The 22,399-nt window shown below is 36.4% G+C and overlaps 2 protein-coding genes across 5 annotated transcripts in view; one reads left to right on the plus strand and one right to left on the minus strand.

Moving 5' to 3' along the window:
- LOC107663650 (zinc finger MYND domain-containing protein 11-like) overlaps positions 1 to 5,124 on the plus strand; it is a 24,805-nt gene extending 19,681 nt beyond the window's left edge. For all 4 annotated transcript variants that reach the window (XM_016453888.1, XM_016453890.1, XM_016453889.1 and 1 more), the window contains one exon: positions 3,091 to 5,124. In XM_016453888.1, coding sequence (XP_016309374.1) covers positions 3,091 to 3,213 — 123 coding nt within the window. In that variant the 3' untranslated portion in view covers positions 3,214 to 5,124. The remainder of the gene's footprint in view (positions 1 to 3,090) is intronic.
- A 4,463-nt stretch (positions 5,125 to 9,587) lies between these two features.
- LOC107663599 (disco-interacting protein 2 homolog C-like) overlaps positions 9,588 to 22,399 on the minus strand; it is a 132,481-nt gene continuing 119,669 nt past the window's right edge. Inside the window, 10 exon segments of the mRNA XM_016453838.1 lie at positions 9,588 to 10,545; positions 11,394 to 11,439; positions 11,442 to 11,465; positions 11,562 to 11,736; positions 11,806 to 11,880; positions 11,966 to 12,023; positions 13,315 to 13,376; positions 18,021 to 18,191; positions 20,218 to 20,386; positions 21,664 to 21,794. Coding sequence (XP_016309324.1) covers positions 10,293 to 10,545; positions 11,394 to 11,439; positions 11,442 to 11,465; positions 11,562 to 11,736; positions 11,806 to 11,880; positions 11,966 to 12,023; positions 13,315 to 13,376; positions 18,021 to 18,191; positions 20,218 to 20,386; positions 21,664 to 21,794 — 1,164 coding nt within the window. The 3' untranslated portion in view covers positions 9,588 to 10,292.

Raw genomic sequence — 22,399 nt, forward strand, 5'->3', positions numbered from 1 at the left:
ATATTTAAAAAGTAACGCGAAAGTAACGTAACTCATTACTTTCCATACAAAGTAACTAAGTACCGTAATTAGTTACATTTTTGTTATGGAGTAACGCAATATTGTAATGCATTACTTTTAAAAGTAACTTTCCCCAACACTGTAGGTGACAGCCCTAACATGAAGTAACACGGATGAGACAGGACAAGCAACTGAACAAAACAGGGAGTACCTATACTAGAATTGAACAAGGGAACTAAAGAGTTAATTAACAAACAACAGTTGAACTGAATGAAACTAACTAGAAACTAGGTCAAGACAGGAACAAACAAAGCATACTCCTGACACATGCTTTGTGACATTAACCCACCAACAGCGAAGGGTTAAATCATCATACACCATCACCGAATGGGACAAACAATTCACCAACATAATTGTTGTGTCAAGATTGCCATGTACATCAGGATGTACATCCTCTCTTTTCAAGATGGCGCCGCTGAGTTCGGATGCCGTCCAGGTCACTCCACTTAGATTGTGCTTTTATTTACTTTTTTACTTTCTTTTGCTCTCTCTTTTTACACACATATCGTCTGCACTGATCACTTACGACAAAAGAACACTTTTGTAACTTTCCCCAACACTGTAGGTAACTATGATTTTGTCCAGTATGTGGTATCGTCGTGTTATCGCTATAATGTTTGAATCGCTTTATGTAAAAACAGTCCCGCAGCGAATACGCGTTAGATGACTCCTTAGAGCAAACATGGATAAGTGAGAAAATGAAGAGCGGGACGAGCTTGATATTAAAACTAGTTGATAAAAACGCATTATGTCCCGAGAAAGAACCGCATTCACTCGCACGTGGACAGAAACTGCGTTCTGTGCGTGCGCGCCGCCTGTCAAAGCGCGCGACTGCCTCTCGCTGCTTATTGTGTTTAAACTGTGAACGTGATAGTGATGGGAAGTCCGGTTCTTTTCCGCGAACCGGTTCTTTCGGACAGTTCGTTTCAATGAACCGGTTAAAAAAACCGGTTCATCGGTTCTTTTACGCCCTAATGTAATTACGTCATTCGCGATGACGTAATGATATCAAGTCTATCGTCCCAGGCCTGGATGAAAATACACATTCAAATATATAAAGTCAGTAATCATAACTTCAGTCAGTTAAAACATCATAATCATGATCTGAAAAGTTTACAATTAAGTTTTGCAGCTAAGCACCCAAATACAGTAACAGGCAGTGATGTGCATACGAGGATTTAAGTCTTGAAGATATAAAGTAAATAAATTAGTTGTCATCAGCGCAGAAACCATAATCCACTTACTATACATAATCCATTGCGATTTATTTGTTATTAAATAAACGTACGTTTCGCCAGATTGCCCTTCATTCAAGTCTTCGGTTTACCCGCGCTCATAGCATTAGCACAGAATCAGTTGTCCAAAAGAACCAGTTCGCTTCATACGTGCTGTGTGTGTCAGTCATAGTAGTTACTGTTCGGTAGCTTCACACTGAATCACGCATGCGCAGTATCATCAGCTCATCGGTTCTCAAATCGGACGTGTCCGAAAGAAACGGTTCTCGGTTCAGTGTACTGGTGATCCGAAAACCGATGCAACCGGTTCTTGACTCGAGAACGAGACCCGCTCTAACCGGCACGCTGCACGCACGTTCAGTATATCATCAGCTGCTCTACTCGTGCTCATCAGTTCTATTTACTACAAACTCAATTTGTGAATGTGTCATCGTTAACTACAATTACAGTGCAGGTATTTCATAAATCATCCCTTATTCCTATTAAACAGAGTCTTAATTATTGTCTATACTATAACCTAACAGAATCTTCAACTGAACAATGTACACGGATTAGATACATTCATCTTTAAAGAAAAAAGTAAAATAAAATATATTTATATTATCACACTTTCTGATGTTTAACAAAATACTTGGATAACATGCTTTTCATCCCCTTGAAAAATTACACGCATGCGCAGTATCATCAGCTCATCGGTTCTCAAATCGGACGTGTCCGAAAGAAACGGTTCTCGGTTGAGTGTACCGGTGATCCGAAAACCAATGCAACCGGTTCTTGACTCAAGAACGAGAACCGCTCCAGCAGTGGGCGTGTACGTTCATTATCCGGCTTGCTGCACAGATGTTGCTCTGCTCGTGTTCATCTCTTCACAGCAGTTCAGTCAGTGTACTGTTTGAGTAAATTAATTACTCCGGGATATTGGTTTATTTCGAATCAGAGGGAGTGTCAGCCACGTTTAAAAAGTGAATAACTTAAGTAATTTGTGGATTAATGCTTACACTTTTCAACGATTCAGTCAGATTTGGTGAACTGGTTCAACCGGTTCACTAAGAAGAACCGGTTAAATCGAACGATTCGTTCGCGAACCGGACATCACTAGAACGTGAGCAGTTGATCGTAAAAAGTGAACTTCCTGCTTCTGTCTGTTATAAATGTTAATCAAACACTCACCACTATTTAACTCATAGGGACATTTTTTTTTTTAAGTGTTGTATTTAACTGCTTGAAAACCTTGGCACTATCAAATTGTTACATTTCATATATTGTAACCTTATTTCTAGCAAAAATAAATATAGTATTGTTATTGTGAAATGACTCCTCTTGTGACACAAGATTTAGGTCATATCAACCACCCCCAGTTCTAAACATAACCTCTCAAAATAAGAGTTTTGCGGCTTTTAGTCCACATATGTTAGCTTTGAGGTTAATCTCTATGCTAGTGTGCTCCTAAATGTTGACACAAACTCACTTTTATCAGATAAACACACTTAAAATTTAGTCTTTCTACTGGGAAAACAAACCAAAGATATTGATGACTCATTCCGCACTTCACAGATTTTTGTCCAATCAAATGCTCTCTAGAATGAGAAAGTCCCATTCAACAGACAAGCAGATTGTATTTTTTCTCTTTCTTTTTTTAAAGGGGAAGAGCCCTTTCATTATGTCTCTCCCAAACATCCTGTTTCAATAGGAAATGCACCAATAAGAATGTTGATTCAGGTGGATATTTTACTGGACAAAACTCTTGTGTGCAAGTCTTTTAGCTTCTCATTGTTCTCTTTATTCTATCTTTCAGTGTTACAACTGTGAAGAAGAGGCGATGTACCACTGCTGCTGGAACACATCGTACTGCTCCATCAAATGCCAGCAGGAGCACTGGCACGCCGATCACAAACGTTCCTGCCGCCGGAAGAGATGAGCTGCAGCTGGCCACGCCCCTCCTCTCGACTCCACCCATCCACGAGCCACGCTTTTGGATAGATTTTAGCACTCACCACCCTCCCCCTGCCCATGGATTCTTGATTTTTAGCCAGCATTTTAAACCCCAGCTCGTAGGACACTTTTACCAGAACATTTTACTGAGTTGCGGTGAACGCTAACAGGGCAGCCAGCGTGGAATCTCTCGATCCTCGTCAAGATGGCTGTATGTTTGGATTTTAATGGCATCTCATTGCGTATTCCTTTTTGTTTTTACCCTTTTATTTGCTGTATGACGGAAATCAGCCTTGCTTGCATACAGACTAGCTGAAATGTGAAGTACTAGTAATCTTTTTAAACACAACTTAATCTGAAGCTATGTAGATATTTGACTTTTTTTTATAAAAGCAAATCATGTCAGCCTCCTGCATTGAGTGAAGTTGGTGCTTTTAAACTTGACGGTTGGTTTTTATCAGTGGTTGTGATATGTAATTTTTTTGGGAACAGGGTTTAAAGATGGCAGGTCATGTCTGTCTGAATGATACAATCTTCCTTTAATGAATATGCACATTTCATGGTTACACTTTTAAATAGGCCTTTTCATTTTTTACGGAAAAACTAAATTATGTGCTGATTTTGGGGTCCATTTCTGTAGCTTAAATGTACTAAATCTTTGCGGAGTAGGATCTTTAGAGAGGTTTGTTAGTGTGGGCAAATTCGTTCATATGAACTATTACCAGTGCTCCCAAACAGAAAAAAACACCTGATGATTTCATCATGTCAAGATCCCATTAAATAGCGAAATTTAATCAGAGTTTTAAGATTGTACAGAGATCAGTGTAAATTAAACAATCAGAAATTATAGCTAGAGGGTTTTTTCATTAAGAATGACCTTTCGTGGCACTTTTTGACCTAAGAGAGAAGTTAAAAGGATAGTTTACATAAAAATTACAATTCTGCCATCATACCCTCAAATTGTTAAAACCTGTATGGCTTTCTGAAATGCTGCTCAATGAAAGTAAATGGCTGTACTTGGTCCCCATCCACTTTCATTGTACAGAAATGAGCAGCTTGGACACTCAGCTAAACGTCTCCTTTTGTGTTTTTTGCAAGAACATCAGTCAAACGGGTTTGGAACGACATGAGGGTGAGTGAATGACAAAATTAGAATTTTTAAGTGAATTATTATTCCTTTATTGCAATACATTTCTCAGAAAGATCTATCTTTAGAGAGTTTTGACTGTTGACCGGGAGAACCAATCAGCTGAAGGATGTAGGGGAACGTGAGGTCCTTCTCTGTTTTTGCACAGATTCATATCTGCGTGAACCTGTATTCTGTTTCTCTCTGAAGTTCTGGATGCGTCTTAAATCATGTCCGATACATTCAGGTTTCTGTCCTGCCCTATTTCTCTTTCTCTCTCTCGCTCCCTTCCCAACCTCACTGTTGCACTACATGTAAATAACTGTTTGTAGCTAACCGTGACTGATGACGTTTGCACGTTAGCATATGTACATTTCATGAACACATTAACTATGTATTTGATAAAGTCAATCTGTAAAGGAAAAAAAAAATATTTGTGATATAACGGTAATATGTTCCATTTCAGTGTGCATGAAACCAGGTTGTGTACCTTATTTTGGGCTCTACGTTAGTCTACGTTCTTGCGTGTCATCGGTGATGCAGTATGTCTCCTTTTTGGTTTTCTAGGGTAATTTGACACCACTTTGTAATTGCAAGTAACCCTTTTTTAAAATTTATTTTTTAACTTATATTTATGCGGACAGAGTAATGACTACTGAGAATTTCTGACACCCAGCGAGAAGTCTGCTATACAAACACCTGTCTTTCATGTGCATACGAATTAAAATGTGGTGTTAAAGTTTCCCCTTTCTTGCATTACATTATGTAACAGTACTATGTATAAATAAAACATATCAACCGTTGATAGTTTTGCGTCTTTTTTATATCGCAAATTTAAAAAGACAAATTTACCAATCAAAGCACTTTATTGCACCATATTTTGTGAATGTAGGCCAAAGCAGGCTTCTATAAAAGTGTAATTTAATACTTTTAATCGTGTACAAAACATAATTTCAAACACACCTGCACCATACAAAATAAATTTAGTTTTTTTGTCTTTTTTTCTCTAACCAACAATATTTACATACACCATGCAGACTCTCTCACGCAAGTCCAGGTTTCCAACAAAAAAAGGGAAATAACTTCACAGGTTGAAAGTTATGTGCACATTTTTTTTTTCTTTTCAGAATGGGGAAACATTTCCGCTTGTATGGGAATGGCAACACTAAAGCTTCCGAACAGGTTAAGACTTCTTTCCTTCATTTTTTAAAAAACAAACAGACAAAAAAAAAGAGGACATTGCATCGTTACTTTCTGAATAAGGGTAAACTCCGTTCCCATACACGGTATTGACGTCAAAGACACCGATTCCAAAATAAAATAAAAGGTTGCGTTAAATAAAGACCGACCTCAATGAGGCCAGAGGGTGCTGATATCTGACTGCAGTAGATCTCCACAATTATTGTCTGACGCCTGCCGTATTATGAATCGCTGAGGCAGGATGTGGAAAAGAAAAGAATAAAATCCTGAATACTCCCGTTTTGTCATGGCGATTTAATGGACTGCCAGCGCTATGAAAGGGAGTTCAGAAAACACGTCCCTTCGAAATGCAGCTGGTACAATGAAAAATAATGGCACGCTTCTTTTTCTCTCTTCACCATTGTTTGCATTATTATAGCCAGTCGGTCATGTTTCATGCTTTGCCCATATTGCTTGTGCCAACAATATGCCGGCATTTATTTAGCATGTATTTCCCCACATAAGCCGATTAAAAACAAGAGCTTAATCCATTTCACGTGAGCTGATCGGGGTTGAAAGTAAACTGCGAGGCACTAACGTAAATGTTATTTTATGAAAATACCAAAATCTGTGTTAGTCCGTTAAATTATAATTCGAACTCTTACGAATGGTATCTGTGATGTTTGAGCAGTAAACAAAAATGCACTTGTGTAAAAAGCCTGTGTCAATAAATAATGATGCAATCATAGAAAAACGGTACAAAACAAGTAAAAAAATCAATCCAAGCAAATAAAAACACAACGTAACAAATTGCGGTGCAGATTTGAGTAATAAAAGCAAATGTAAACAAAATTCCAGGCACATTTTTAGGGTTCGTTTTCTCTCGGAAAGGGCGTAGCGATTTAGTTTCAATTAGAAAAACCGAAGCATTTGTTCCGCATGTTTGACATCGTCTTGAAAGTCCTATGAGTTCCTATTATTAACCGTTCTATCGGTCAGTTGATTCTCTCTACAACAGACACCATGCAAGTGGGAAGTACTGCATTAGAAATGTATCATTGGTGATTCGTAGATCTTATTTTATATATATTTCTTTTTTATATATATTTGTATGTATATTTATATTTTTACATAGACTTGATGTGATACTACTCACTCAAGATGATACAATGTTTTATATCAGCAATATTATTATTTAATGAGGAAAACATTTCCAAATGTCTTCGCTCACCAATTCTAAAAAGAGCAAAATAAATAAGAACTATTATCTGTACATAATTACACAATATCAACTGACTTTGTGTTCACCTTCAGCTTTGTACAATGATATTAAACATGGAGGAATCGAAAAAGCAGGGGACGTTTTTTTTTTTTTTTTTTTTTGCTTCCTGCTGTTTGAGAACATTTACAAAGGTTGAAAAACTAAAGCGGCAAGTTATTGAAGGACGGCTGGAACGTACGTACAAATGTAACAAGTTGGCGTTGTACCTTTTTTAAAATGAATGGACAGAAATGGCGTCCAGAGTGTCTGATAGCACGTCTACTTTCAACAAGTTACTCCGAATCATCGGGAAACTTAAAATGCACATTTCGCCACAGTATGCAGATACTTAAAAATAGCCTTCGCTCACGTAGGGCGGAATAAAAATGAACGATGTCGCAACACCTCGCGTGAGAACAAAGCGACGTGCACACAAGCAGAAGCAGAGGCGATTCTTCTTCCCTTCAGGAGACCGAATCCTTCTGCCAATCCATTTTTCTGTTTGGCTTTGTTATCACTTCTCAAAGTTTCTCCCAGTAAGTGTCCATTCACGGAAGATCGCCCAAACGGCCATGTGCAGTCGGCAAAACACACGCACGCAAACATCCACGCGACAGCATCCACGCGTACACTCATGCTACATGTTATATGCCACATAAATGGGGTCCAGCTGATCAGCTAGAAAGCCGTCTCGCAGGTGCATCCTCTGTTTCTCTCCACGAGAGTTTATGGGAATGACACCAATGTCCACCACCACCACCACGCCTACGATCAGGTAGTGCTCCTCCAGGACTGCGTTGGTGACTAAAGGAACCAGGTCCAAAGCTTCCTGTTCTGAACCTTCCAGCTCCACGACCACCACCAGCAGGTTGGTCCAGGGAAACACCGCACTGAAACAAACAGATCAGTTCATTTAAAACGCGTCTTTTCTAAAGGACCGTTCACACTGACAGTGATTAGTAGTGACAAAGTTACAGGAAGTCATTTATTTTCAGTGACAACTGCTGATTTGAGATGACAAAATATATCTTAACCAATCAGAACATAAGCGATGTTTAAAATACAACTGCTGATTGAGATTTCACCGATAAAATGCCTTGTGATGCTCTTGATGGTGGCAACTGATAAGAACAAAAATTAAGTTTTATGTTTTAAATTTTATTTAAAAAAAACATAATACATTTAATGTCTTAATCTTTAACAATCTAAAACATTTATATACATTTTTAATACTGTAAATCGTAACATTATGATGGCCAAGTTCACTTGTAGAATTTAAAATGATTACTTTATTTTTTGAGTATTTTATTTAATTTGTTTAGACATAATAGTATAGATAGTATACATTTTAATTAGGGCTGCACGATAAATCGCATGCGATATTTAATGCGCATCTTGTCAGAAAGCCGGTTCTGTAATCATTTTTTCTCTAACCAACAATATTTACATACACCATGCAGACTCTCTCACGCAAGTCCAGGTTTCCAACAAAAAAAGGGAAATAACTTCACAGGTTGAAAGTTATGTGCACATTTTTTTCTTTTCAAAATGGGGAAACATTTCTGCTTGTATGAGAATGACAACACTAAAGCTTCCGAACAGGTTAAGACTTCTTTCCTTCATTTTTTAAAAAACAAACAGACAAAAAAAAAGAGGACATTGCATCGTTACTTTCTGAATAAGGGTAAACTCCGTTCCCATACACGGTATTGACGTCAAAGACACCGATTCCAAAATAAAATAAAAGGTTGCGTTAAATAAAGACCGACCTCAATGAGGCCAGAGGGTGCTGATATCTGACTGCAGTAGATCTCCACAATTATTGTCTGACGCCTGCCGTATTATGAATCGCTGAGGCAGGATGTGGAAAAGAAAAGAATAAAATCCTGAATACTCCCGTTTTGTCATGGCGATTTAATGGACTGCCAGCGCTATGAAAGGGAGTTCAGAAAACACGTCCCTTCGAAATGCAGCTGGTACAATGAAAAATAATGGCACGCTTCTTTTTCTCTCTTCACCATTGTTTGCATTATTATAGCCAGTCGGTCATGTTTCATGCTTTGCCCATATTGCTTGTGCCAACAATATGCCGGCATTTATTTAGCATGTATTTCCCCACATAAGCCGATTAAAAACAAGAGCTTAATCCATTTCACGTGAGCTGATCGGGGTTGAAAGTAAACTGCGAGGCACTAACGTAAATGTTATTTTATGAAAATACCAAAATCTGTGTTAGTCCGTTAAATTATAATTCGAACTCTTACGAATGGTATCTGTGATGTTTGAGCAGTAAACAAAAATGCACTTGTGTAAAAAGCCTGTGTCAATAAATAATGATGCAATCATAGAAAAACGGTACAAAACAAGTAAAAAAATCAATCCAAGCAAATAAAAACACAACGTAACAAATTGCGGTGCAGATTTGAGTAATAAAAGCAAATGTAAACAAAATTCCAGGCACATTTTTAGGGTTCGTTTTCTCTCGGAAAGGGCGTAGCGATTTAGTTTCAATTAGAAAAACCGAAGCATTTGTTCCGCATGTTTGACATCGTCTTGAAAGTCCTATGAGTTCCTATTATTAACCGTTCTATCGGTCAGTTGATTCTCTCTACAACAGACACCATGCAAGTGGGAAGTACTGCATTAGAAATGTATCATTGGTGATTCGTAGATCTTATTTTATATATATTTCTTTTTTATATATATTTGTATGTATATTTATATTTTTACATAGACTTGATGTGATACTACTCACTCAAGATGATACAATGTTTTATTTTAGCAATATTATTATTTAATGAGGAAAACATTTCCAAATGTCTTCGCTCACCAATTCTAAAAAGAGCAAAATAAATAAGAACTATTATCTGTACATAATTACACAATATCAACTGACTTTGTGTTCACCTTCAGCTTTGTACAATGATATTAAACATGGAGGAATCGAAAAAGCAGGGGACGTTTTTTTTTTTTTTTTCGTTTTTGCTTCCTGCTGTTTGAGAACATTTACAAAGGTTGAAAAACTAAAGCGGCAAGTTATTGAAGGACGGCTGGAACGTACGTACAAATGTAACAAGTTGGCGTTGTACCTTTTTTAAAATGAATGGACAGAAATGGCGTCCAGAGTGTCTGATAGCACGTCTACTTTCAACAAGTTACTCCGAATCATCGGGAAACTTAAAATGCACATTTCGCCACAGTATGCAGATACTTAAAAATAGCCTTCGCTCACGTAGGGCGGAATAAAAATGAACGATGTCGCAACACCTCGCGTGAGAACAAAGCGACGTGCACACAAGCAGAAGCAGAGGCGATTCTTCTTCCCTTCAGGAGACCGAATCCTTCTGCCAATCCATTTTTCTGTTTGGCTTTGTTATCACTTCTCAAAGTTTCTCCCAGTAAGTGTCCATTCACGGAAGATCGCCCAAACGGCCATGTGCAGTCGGCAAAACACACGCACGCAAACATCCACGCGACAGCATCCACGCGTACACTCATGCTACATGTTATATGCCACATAAATGGGGTCCAGCTGATCAGCTAGAAAGCCGTCTCGCAGGTGCATCCTCTGTTTCTCTCCACGAGAGTTTATGGGAATGACACCAATGTCCACCACCACCACCACGCCTACGATCAGGTAGTGCTCCTCCAGGACTGCGTTGGTGACTAAAGGAACCAGGTCCAAAGCTTCCTGTTCTGAACCTTCCAGCTCCACGACCACCACCAGCAGGTTGGTCCAGGGAAACACCGCACTGAAACAAACAGATCAGTTCATTTAAAACGCGTCTTTTCTAAAGGACCGTTCACACTGACAGTGATTAGTAGTGACAAAGTTACAGGAAGTCATTTATTTTCAGTGACAACTGCTGATTTGAGATGACAAAATATATCTTAACCAATCAGAACATAAGCGATGTTTAAAATACAACTGCTGATTGAGATTTCACCGATAAAATGCCTTGTGATGCTCTTGATGGTGGCAACTGATAAGAACAAAAATTAAGTTTTATGTTTTAAATTTTATTTAAAAAAAACATAATACATTTAATGTCTTAATCTTTAACAATCTAAAACATTTATATACATTTTTAATACTGTAAATCGTAATATTATGAAGTAGAATTTAAAATGAAAATGAGTATTTAATTTAATTTATTTAGAAATAATGGTGTAAATAGTATACATTTTAATATCAAAATAAGTACATAAATTGATTTCATTTTAGTCTTAAGTTTAATTTATTTAGACAAAATAGTATAAACAGTACACATCTGAAAAATCAATTAATTAGAATTTAGTTTTGTTTTATTTTACATTTAGACAAAATAGTATAACTAGTATACATTTTAATATCAAAACAAATAATCAATTTGATATATCTGATTTTTATATTTTGTTTTAATTTATTTAGATAAAATAGTATAAATCTGTTCAGTTTAGTTTTAAGTGTTTTAATTCCATTTATACATAATAGTATAAACATGTTAATCTTTAAATAAATAAATAAATGGCCAAATTTTAATATCAACATATCCCTAAAAAAATTTAACAAAAAAGATACTCAGATTGGAAATGACCATTCCATTTCCATTTGTCGTACCATTCCATGATGCTCTTGTGGGTGCGTATCACAGAGGTCTCTAACCCACTACATACAGAGCGTCGTGCCGCTCTGGAAACACAGAGGATGTTAGTATCATTCTTCGACTACAAATTAAACTAGAACCAGCTTAAAACCAAATAAACAAGACCAAAGATGCATGATCACCTCCACTTGCATCTGTGAGTTCGGTCCTGCGGAGGAAGCCCAGGTAGCCGGTACGTGCCCATACGGTCTGCGTGTCTCCGAAGCTCAAGTGTGAGTTGAAGTGATCAGACTGCAGGGCCTCATCGCCATACACCGTGAAGTAACCGCTGCCATTATGGGCACAGTGAACCCAGATCTAGAGACACAAAACCAGATGAGCCACAGATGATTTCGATTTGATCTTTATCCTGCAATACGAACTCACCTCCCCTAGATGGGAATCTCCCAGCGGACCCTTCGTTTCAGGATTGGCGATGATGATTCGAACTCCGGGTAAAATCTGGTAGAGGATGAAATTGAGATTCAGTAATTGAATCATTTCAAAACACACAGCCAGATGGAGTTGTAAAGCGCCCTGCAGGTACCTTTCCAGACTCCATGAGAGGGAGACTGTGTGGGGAGCCTCGCTCGACCAGCCGCACTCTGAGGAAAAAACAAACAGACTGTTGCTTTCCTGACAAATGATCAATTATCAGCTCATAAACACAAGTGTAGACACGACTAATGACATTTTCAAAAACACATTCCGACACTCGTGAATAAATAAAATTATATTTCAGAGTGAGCAAGACTAAAATAACACTAAAGAAAAATGCATATGCATATAGTGCAAACAAACGTGCAGATATACAGCAATCACACAACAAAATTTTCATGTGCCAGTTTTTTTTTTTTTTGAACTACTGTCTTTTGAAAAACTTTGAAAAATGTATTATTTTAAGATTTTATTTTATTATTATTGTGAGAATTGATTAAAACATTTTTACAATGTTTAAAAGATTTTTAAAAAAGGCCTTATCTAATATCTATTTAATTAACAGATTAACTTAAGATATTATATAATGTAACACATTTACCGAATTTCATATCATTACAACCACAGGTCAGAAATCATGACTATTTCTGGATATTTTATTCTACTGACAAAGAGTTTTGTAAAAATTAAAAAAAGTTTTTACTTGAAAGTTTTACAAACATTAATTAAGGTTAGGGTTTAGGAAGATATGCTGATAAACTTGAAGTAAATATTCTAAGGATAATATTTTAATTACTTCAGTACAATGACAATATAAAAGCCAATTATTTAATTTAGTAAAAACATGTTACCTTTATAATATCACACTTAATATTTTTGACAATGTTTGAAATTTTTAACATATCACAAAGTATATTTGATGAAAATTCAACAAATAAGCTGAAATGAATTAATTCCACAAAATAAATATAATAAATATGAATGAATTCAACAGATAAATATATATTACTGGAATTTCAACAACTAAATTGTTTATACTTCATTAATTATGTGGTCATTCCAATTTTGGGGAAATTCAGTGAATTAAATACTTTACAATGAAAGGTACTTCCTCTAATTTGATTATTTTCTTTATTTGCTTAATGCACACAAACCAAAAGATAAGATCATTAATAAGAAATGTATGCTAAGTCTGGCAGCTTTACATTATGTAACACCACAATATAAAGGAAATTTATTTAATTTGCTATTATATGAAAATATATATCATTTATAGCAACATTTTATCAGACATAATTCACTCTACTCTCTGAATATCAGCAGCAACAGTGTTCAATGGAAAACCTCGATTGACGACCAGTACTCCAATCACAGCTCACTGGACTCATTTCCATTATCATTATTTTGCAGATTTCTCCACTTCGATTCCTTAGTGAAGTCTATTGTTAAATCTCTCACCTGTCATGTCGGAGAGCTCTCATGTCCACGTACACAGTAGTCGGGTCTGGTCCTGATGTCCCCTGAAACGCACATCATGAAGCCATTAAGCAGGAGATACATGCTAATACAGTTTATACTGCACAAAGAACTAGCTATGCGTGATTTCTCTGAGGCAGGGGTAGAACTGGTCAATTTCCTCTGAGTCAACCCACTTTAGCTGTTAACTAGTTAGTAGCAGAGCCTAGAGATCACAGACTGAAAATGATGAAAAAGATAAGGAGTTTGAGGAGAAAAAAAAAGGCGAGACAAGCAGCAAACCGAGACAGAAACAACCTAAAATTTAAACCATCACCCTGAAAGGCACACAGTTATAAATGATACCTTGAACGGAGGCGTTTTAGAGAGCAGAGCGAAAAATAGGAATCGTTTATGAAGCCGAGATGACAAATGTGTGGGTGTTTGTGAAGCAGAGAAAAAGACGGCCGCAGATGAAAGCCGACAGACCCTTCAAAGATCTGAATGTTTGCTTGCGGTGAAAGCACCCCAGTATTGCAGATCTTTTGCCACTGAGTGGACTGGAGTGCGTTTACCAAAACTTAGATCTGCTTTAAGGCTCTTTCAGACTTCCATCAGGGCTTCAATGCTTCTCTCAACACAAGCTTAATATGATGCTTTGACCTACACATGAAAAGTTCAGCAGATAGCATCATGGACGGCCAAATTTCAGGCTTTCCGCCTTCATGCTATAGACTCACAAGTTTGTCTTCTGAACCACTAGATGGCACAAAAACTGTCTGCAGCACTTCTAAACATCTGTGGTTCACTATGCACCTAGAAAATTTGGCTGGTCTGACAGCAATGTTGAAGAGGTGATCTAATATTTGATATTTTATAAAATGTTAAAATGAGAATTGTTGAAACTGTTGCAAATGAGAATTTTTAAAGTTGCCAAATATATTTGGGGACAAAGGTCTGGTTAATGATTTATAACTGAAGAATGTGTAAAAGTACAGTATTTGGGGGAAAAGCACACAATTGCAAGGGCTAAAGGCACAATAATTGACATGATAATAAATATCTGGCTGATTTTTTCATTCGCTGACATGACATGGTTAGAATTAAATGGTCAGTATAATTTAAGTTAGAGATAATCACCAAATTTATAATGAAACCATCATATTTAAAACTGATATTAATAATATAAAATAAAATGTATTGTTTCTGTAAAGCCATATTCAATTATTGAGGTCTCTTTCAAGAAATCTAGAATCTTTATTTTTTAATTACATTTTTCTTTATTTTTAAAATGATCTAATTTACTGACAGCCTATTTATTGCAATAAAGTAAAGTGAATTCTTTTATTTAAAAAATAAACAGAATATGGTACAATATTTCTTGAAGTGGTTGTATTGAGTTAAGCATTATGCAAAACATATGACTTTAACTGAAGTATTTGTATCAATACTGGGGGCCTTCTGTGCTGAGTGTGGGGTAAAAGGCCCCCTTGCCACCTCGTACGCTTATACAATTTTTTTTTTCAACAAAACAAACTTATTTTATTTATTTTTCCACAAAATGTGTTAATCAATGTTAAAAAAAATAGATTTTTTTGTGTTTAGTGCTTTTTTCTTTTAAACAAATTAGTATTAATATTTAAATTTATTAATAATTATTAAACAAACAAAACCAATTACATGCATGTCTTTTTTGGTCATAAATCACTTTAAGAATGTCTTAATACTGCTTTGACGATATATCGTACAGCTTGGTATACAGGATCAGTCTCTCTTCCATTTGGATTTTCCTTATGTCAGGTGAACGGTCCAGTAATCATTGGTGACGCTTTGCAAGGTCAGCAGCAAACAAGACAAGACCGACTGTCTGAGTCTGAGCATGTCGCGTTACAGCATTTGAACTGCGCGTCGCTCCTTAAGAGTTTGCTGCATTTGAGGACTGACGACATGAGTCATGTGAAGTGGCCTTTATGGAACAATACAACTGAGAAATTATAATGGCTGAAATAATAATAATAATAATGAAATACAAACAACTGCTGCCTTTGAGTACAAGCTACAAATGAATGCAATTATTTTTCATGACTGATCATTACTGAATTTGCAATGACTGTTCATGATGAGGCACTCAGACGCCCCGACTCCATCTGAACTAAACAATATCTAGAATAGAGTACTGCAGAGATGATGTATTTTGATAGACCAACACAGAAGTTAGCATCACCCTGGTTCCCTTGATAAGAACCCAGTAGGATTTTTCCATTGGATTTTGGATTATTGCAGAAAATAAGCTCTGTCACCAATAAACGTTTGATTCTTACATGTCTTGTTCAGTCTTTCAGTCTTTATTTAAACATTTTCCTAAATGTTGAATTAGAATAGTTTGAAAGAGTGCAATTTCACCTATTTGCTAAAGCACTTGTTTGGTGTGAAGATGTTTAATGTCCCAGACAACCATGGTAGTCCCATTTAGCCACTTGTTAGCAAATGCCTTTTTCAAGTAAAAGGTTTTAAAAAGGGGCTATTTCTGAATAGTTTCTTGTCGCAGAATAAAATTTGGGTTCGTGTGACCTAATTTCAGGCCTTTAACCAAAAACCTACTCTAAAACCCATTGACTTTGGGACGATGGAATTGGAAGTGCTAAAAATGATTGTTTCCAGGTTTTGGCCTACAAAAACAAGTCATCCCTACAGCACTTTTATATGTAGTTCCCAAACAAAACCAGGCCAGTAGAGGTCTCTCTGTGTCTGAAGCACAACAATCGGCTCTGTCGACAAGACACGGTCCTTAGAGACGCATTTCAGATCACTGACTCACACAGTGCTGGAGTCTGTGATATTTCATGTGTAGGCACTCGTGTTCCGAACAAAGCCCCTTGTGTTTGTGATGTCACGGCAAAACAATGTGGCGGACGAGGGAGGGGAAGCACGATTCCACCTAATGGCCGTGATTATAGAGCTTTACGCTACAGGAACCCTACTAATGACTGCAGATGCACAATAACGTGCAACTCTTAACCCCGGTGTAAGTCCAGGTGAGCAGCAATCTCACTCTAGGAGGGTTGGATCTCACCGATCTGAGGTAAGATCGAACCAAGGGCATCTTTCCTGTTCAAAACTGAGCCCAGGAAAGCAGCCCATTAGGTCAGTAATTAGTCTGATAAATTAGTCACACTGATTGGGACGGATCCGGCCATTCACTTCCACTACATTAGCAAAAGCCACACACCGCAAGGATCAAGAGCCCAGCAGCCGAGGGGTAAAAAAAAAAAAAAAGCTAAAGTCGGACCCCATTCCACACCCAGGGCCAGATCGAGCGGGGAGCATTTGGACTTCCCTACCTGATCCGCAAGCTTCCCGAGCCTGTGGGGCTACAACAGCCAGTGAGCAGATGAGAGACAGGGAGAGAGTGAGGAAAAGAGGAATACGGGGTGAAGATTTATGGATGTGACAAAGAAAAGGAATAAATATGAAATACAAAAGAAGGAAATGAGAAGCATGTGGGACAAAAGAACAAAAAAACAACATGCAGACTGTCAAAATAAGAAGTGAAGATCTGAAGATATTATTTGTCAGTATTATTTTTCCTTATAAGTAAATATAATATTCACAAAGTTATACATGTACACATTTTAGTTTTAAATATAATAATTTCCCATTATTTTTCTTAGCAGCTGATGTCACCAAAGCTGTTATTATTGTAATATATTATATAATATTTTATAATTATATATTATATAATAATAATATTGTACGATTTCGTTCATTTCGACTTTAGTTGAACGCAAAGCTTCTCATTTTTGCCTGTGAGGTTGTTTAGACTATTTTATGATTTAATGGTCATTAGACTCCTAGGTGTAAAATAATTCATACTGTATCTCTAGTATGTAACCATAGGAACATCTGTAGTATGACTGAGTGGTGTGCTGCTTTTTGCCTGGTAACAAAAATACTTCATGAACGCAGGTGGGTGTAAGTTATAACTGCTCTTATTCCAAAACAAACTCTCCCAGAGTGCACATCAGAGTTTTGTGTTACCATAGGAAGGTTTATTTTGTGAAAATGGCCATCTTACTGTACATTATCCCACTTAATGCATAGATACTTGGCAAATTAATAAATAAAAGGGCATGAAATGCTAATTATAGTTTAATGTATTATATTTTATACACTACCGTTCAAAGTAGGGCTGTGCGATTAATCGAAATCGAATCTAAATCGCGATTTGAGACGTTGCGATTTCCTAATCGCAAAGCCTGCGATGTGGACGTGATATTAATCTGTTCCAGAGCCGCAATTTGATATTTCCCCCCAAATCGCACAGCCCTAGTTCAAAGGTTTGGGGCTAGTACGTTTTTTAAAATGTTTTTAATGAAGTCTCTTTTGCTCACCAAGGCTGCATTTATTTGATCAAAAATACAGTAAAAACAGCAATACTGTATGTATATATGAATAATATACCAGCATCTTCAGTGGTGACCTATTTTTACCTCTACAACCTCAGGATATCCAATAATACTGCGCTACTCTCACTCGGAACGCAAACTAAAGGCACAGTGAAATCCCCTCGGCAAAGTCTGAACACTGAGCACTAGGCTGCAGTTGGCTTGCTAAAACAACGCTGGGATTGGGATTGGCCCAATCTCTGCCTTGTGTTTTCTGGTCAGCACCAGATTAACCGCTGACACACGCACTCAAACATAACTAACCTGCAGGCAGATGGCCAGGTTCACTCTACATCCGAAGGAAGTGCTGACGGCTCGCGGGTGCAGGCCCAGGTCTTTAAAGAGCTTGGAGAAGGACTGGGTGAGGGCTATCCTGGGCCTCTCCTCAGCGACGACCACACACGTCCTCACACGGGACAGGTCAAGTCCACGGGACTTAGGGACAGGACAGAGAAAGACAGAAAGAGAGCAAATGAGTCATCAAACTTGAAATTGTGTAACTAAAACAACTAGTACCATTAAAAAAAGAAAGAAAGAAAGATTTTTTTTTTATATATATATATATACACATACATACACAGTGGGTATAGAAAAGAATCACCCCCAAACATGTCAGACAAAAAAAACCCTGGGTGAGGGCTATCCTGGGCCTTTCCTCAGCTACAACCACACACGTCCTTACGCGGGACAGGTCAAGTCCACGGGACTTAGGGACAGGACAGAGAAAGACAGAAAGAGAGCAAATGAGTCATCAAACTTGAAATTGTGTAACTAAAACAACTAGTACCATTAAAAAAAGAAAGAAAGAAAGATTTTTTTTTTATATATATATATATACACATACATACACAGTGGGTATAGAAAAGAATCACCCCCAAACATGTCAGACAAAAAAAACCTTAATCACTGAGTTGGAAAAAGGACCCCTCAGACATCGTCTGATGCCAATTTGGTAGACATCGCCCAACCCTAATATATATATATATATATATATGTAAACACACACACAATATAAATATATATAACTTGTAACATTTAAAAAATATATAAAATACATAAATACAACTGCAACAATAAATTAATTTTAAATATATTTAATATTAATGTATTTGATTTTTAAATGTAATAATTTTTTAACGATTCATTCCCACCAGCTGATGTCACCAAGGCATTTTATTACTATAATAGATTATATTAATATAATCATATTCAAAATCATAATCATACCAAAAATGCCAAATATAAACAATATAACAATATAAAAAATATAACAATGTAGAATATGGATTGAATGTACACATCAGGACTGGACTGGATTGCGGATATTATGCTACTATGATATTACTGGTTGATTTTATTTTCCCAGCCCATGCAGAGTTGTTGATACCAGCTAATAAGAATAATTTATTTAAAATTATAATTTATATATTATTTATAAATATATTATATTTTAATTGTTTATTATTATAATTAATATGTAATATATCGTTTTAAATATAACATTTAAAGGTAAATATTAATATATTTCAATCATTTTAAATATGTTTTTATATTAAAATATTCTAATTGCATATTTAATAATGATTTATTAATGATTCTTTCTTATCAGCTGATGTCATCGAGGCTGTTATTATTATAATACATTACATAATATTAATATTAATATAATTATAATCATAACCATAATAAGTCAGAAATATAATATAATATAAGTTTATTATTGTCATTGTACACAAGTGCAACGAAAATTCTGCTGTGCAGTACCTGAATACTTTCATACACACACCCATACTCATAAAATAAATAAATGATTAAAACAACACAGTGTATCAATAATTAAAAGGAAATGCTCATGTGGCAGCAGAGAGAAAGTGCTTGTTCAGTTCGATTATTGGGATTATAATATTATTATATAATATAATAATATTTTTCTTTAGAATAACATACACTAAAAGTAAATAGGGTCAGTTTATACATTATATATTTATTATAATGTTTTTCTTTAAGCTTCATTTAAAGAAGAGCTGAAGGAGTTGGAAAGACAAAGTCTGGGTAAAAGAAAACATTTTCACAGTTCTACCTCATTATACCAAAAAATGTCTCTCATTTTTCCTCCTCATTGATTGTTGTGATGTTAATAAACTGTACTCGGCTCCAGACCACAGTTAGTAACTATGGCAATCTCACTGACTAAATCAGAGTAAATAAAACAAGATTTTACAAGACAGACACGCCAGGAGGCACGGACGGCCTTTCCTTCACTAACTCAGAACAGACGTTAATTACACACAGTCACACCTCCTGAACACAGAACACTCACACACTCACACACGCAAGACCACCAACAATCACCTTCTGACACTGCTGCAAATATAACATGAAATCTAACGAAAAATGGCTTCAGAGCTTCCTCAAGAAGGAAAGGAAGCGAATGATTGACACTTTAGAGAGAATCTGGTACCTTGAGAGATTCTGTCTGCAGGCCCAAGCCCTTGGCGCAAAGCTCCATGACGGAGTACGAACAGAACGTGTCTCTGACCCGAAACTGACTGACAGCCAGCAGCCACAGAGCGGGGTTCACCTCCAGCTCGGACGGGGGAATCAAGATGGACTGATGCCCTGAATACACACTTTACCCAGTTGGAAGAGACAGAAGAAAAAAACAACGTTACCACCACACCACACAAGAGCAGAGGAACCTACCCACCCTGACAAATAAGACACACTGGGAGAACAACACATCAGTCAAGCGAGACAGGAGCTGAGCACACGCTTTTACGCTAGAGGAGACACAGCACAGCATAAAAAAACACACACTTGTGTGAACGCAGCACAAAACCAAGATTTTTCAAGGCAGCAGTCTATTGAGAAACTGGTTCAATACTTGTGCGGCTCGCCTGCCTGCAGAGCGTTTCAGCCATCAGTGTTTCACTGATGCGACTAAATGACAGGGAAATATAAAATACTCCAAAGATGAATTGTAACTTTGTGACTGAATTGTTACATATCCGAACAAAAAAAACCAAAAAAACAAATAGTCCAGGTTCAAAATAACAGCATCTGTGGCATGCTGTTGTTTACCACATTTTGAACTGTTCCTTAGTTTTTATTACACTCATCATTACAGTAACTGACTCATAATTGAGTTTAAAATAAAAAAATGAACTTTTAGTTTTGTGAAAGCACTATTCATTCTTCTGGGCAAAAATCTGTTTTATTTAAGTTACAAGAGGTAACAACTGCATATAACTTTAGACAGCCAAGATTAGTAAGTGATTAAAACTTCATGTATATAAAGTATGCATGAATAAGTCTTATGCTCAAAGTATAGGTTGACGGCTTACAGGTTGAAAGATATTTAACAAAGGAATATTAAAATAGAAAAAAAAAAACTGAATAAGTGGAAACTCGAATTACATACAATATCCCATGTTTTATTTTCTTATTTTATTCTCTGAATTAGTTTTTACTGTTTATATTATACTATATTTGTTTTTCTGTAAAGCACTTAAGTAAAGGTTCTCCAAAAATATATAATTCTAAAAATAAATAGTTTATTTAAATTCAAAATTATGTATATTTTAACATTTATTTCGTGCAATGGCTTGCCCCACAGACTTCCATTCTAACTGTAAATACAATTATTGCTTGTTTTTACAAACTGAGGGATGGAAATAATTTTCTTAGGAAATAGAGCTAAACTTCTATTGAACTCTGAACATTCCTTAAAAAAAGACAAATCAACAATACTGCAGACACAGTGTGAACGAGTTCATAAAGATCCACTGTTTCATGTAGAAATTTTGTTGCACATGTTTTTCAATGCTGTAAATTCAGACTTGGTGTGACCAGGCCTTTAACCTGCTCTATTAGAATGATTGTGATTGCGTCAGGCGGCGTCTCTCACCTGCAGAGGCACCAGAGGACAAAGCCGAGGCCACAGTACGGATCCAGGCAGATGGCCACCTCACGAGAAGGATACAACTCACACTGGAGCTTTATAGAGCGGCAAAAGGCACTGGTGGCTGTGTGGGACATCTGAGAAGACATATAAAAAATATAACAAATTAAAATACATATATAATTAATACAGTTAACTAAAACCATTAAAAAAACATTTTTGTTACTTAGACTAAATAAAATGTTAACTGAATAAAATATTTTTTTTATATTTCAGCTTATTGCCAAGGCAATGATGTATAATGTACAACAAATATAAAAATATATAAACAATAAAAATGCATTTAATAACTAAATGTCACACAATTGTGCTTTATTTTATTCATATTAAGACTCTGAGGACTAATGAGTTATTTTGTGGGCTGCTATGTGGAAATGCTAGCAAATATAAGTGTATGGGGTTGAACAGGACTTCTGAGGACTTCAGGACTTCAATACTGGGTGGTCTCTGCAAACACTCGTGGCTCCTATGACATAATAGCGGCTGCCTGCTCAAAACCTGGTTTTCATCACTAAACAATAAAAGAAGAAAACTTCCTCTGTGCATATGACACCTGATCTCACCAGCAGCTAACTGAGAGGGTTTTATGTCTGTGAGATGAGTTTCCAAACGTTTTCTTCCTGTTTTTTGTGTTGGGGAAATAAAGAGCAGGAGTTTCTTATTACACACAACAGGGGATGAT

The sequence above is a fragment of the Sinocyclocheilus anshuiensis genome, unplaced genomic scaffold (assembly GCF_001515605.1).
Source record: "Sinocyclocheilus anshuiensis isolate Anshui unplaced genomic scaffold, SAMN03320099.WGS_v1.1 scaffold928, whole genome shotgun sequence".
In the NCBI taxonomy this organism is placed as follows: Eukaryota; Metazoa; Chordata; class Actinopteri; order Cypriniformes; family Cyprinidae; genus Sinocyclocheilus; species Sinocyclocheilus anshuiensis.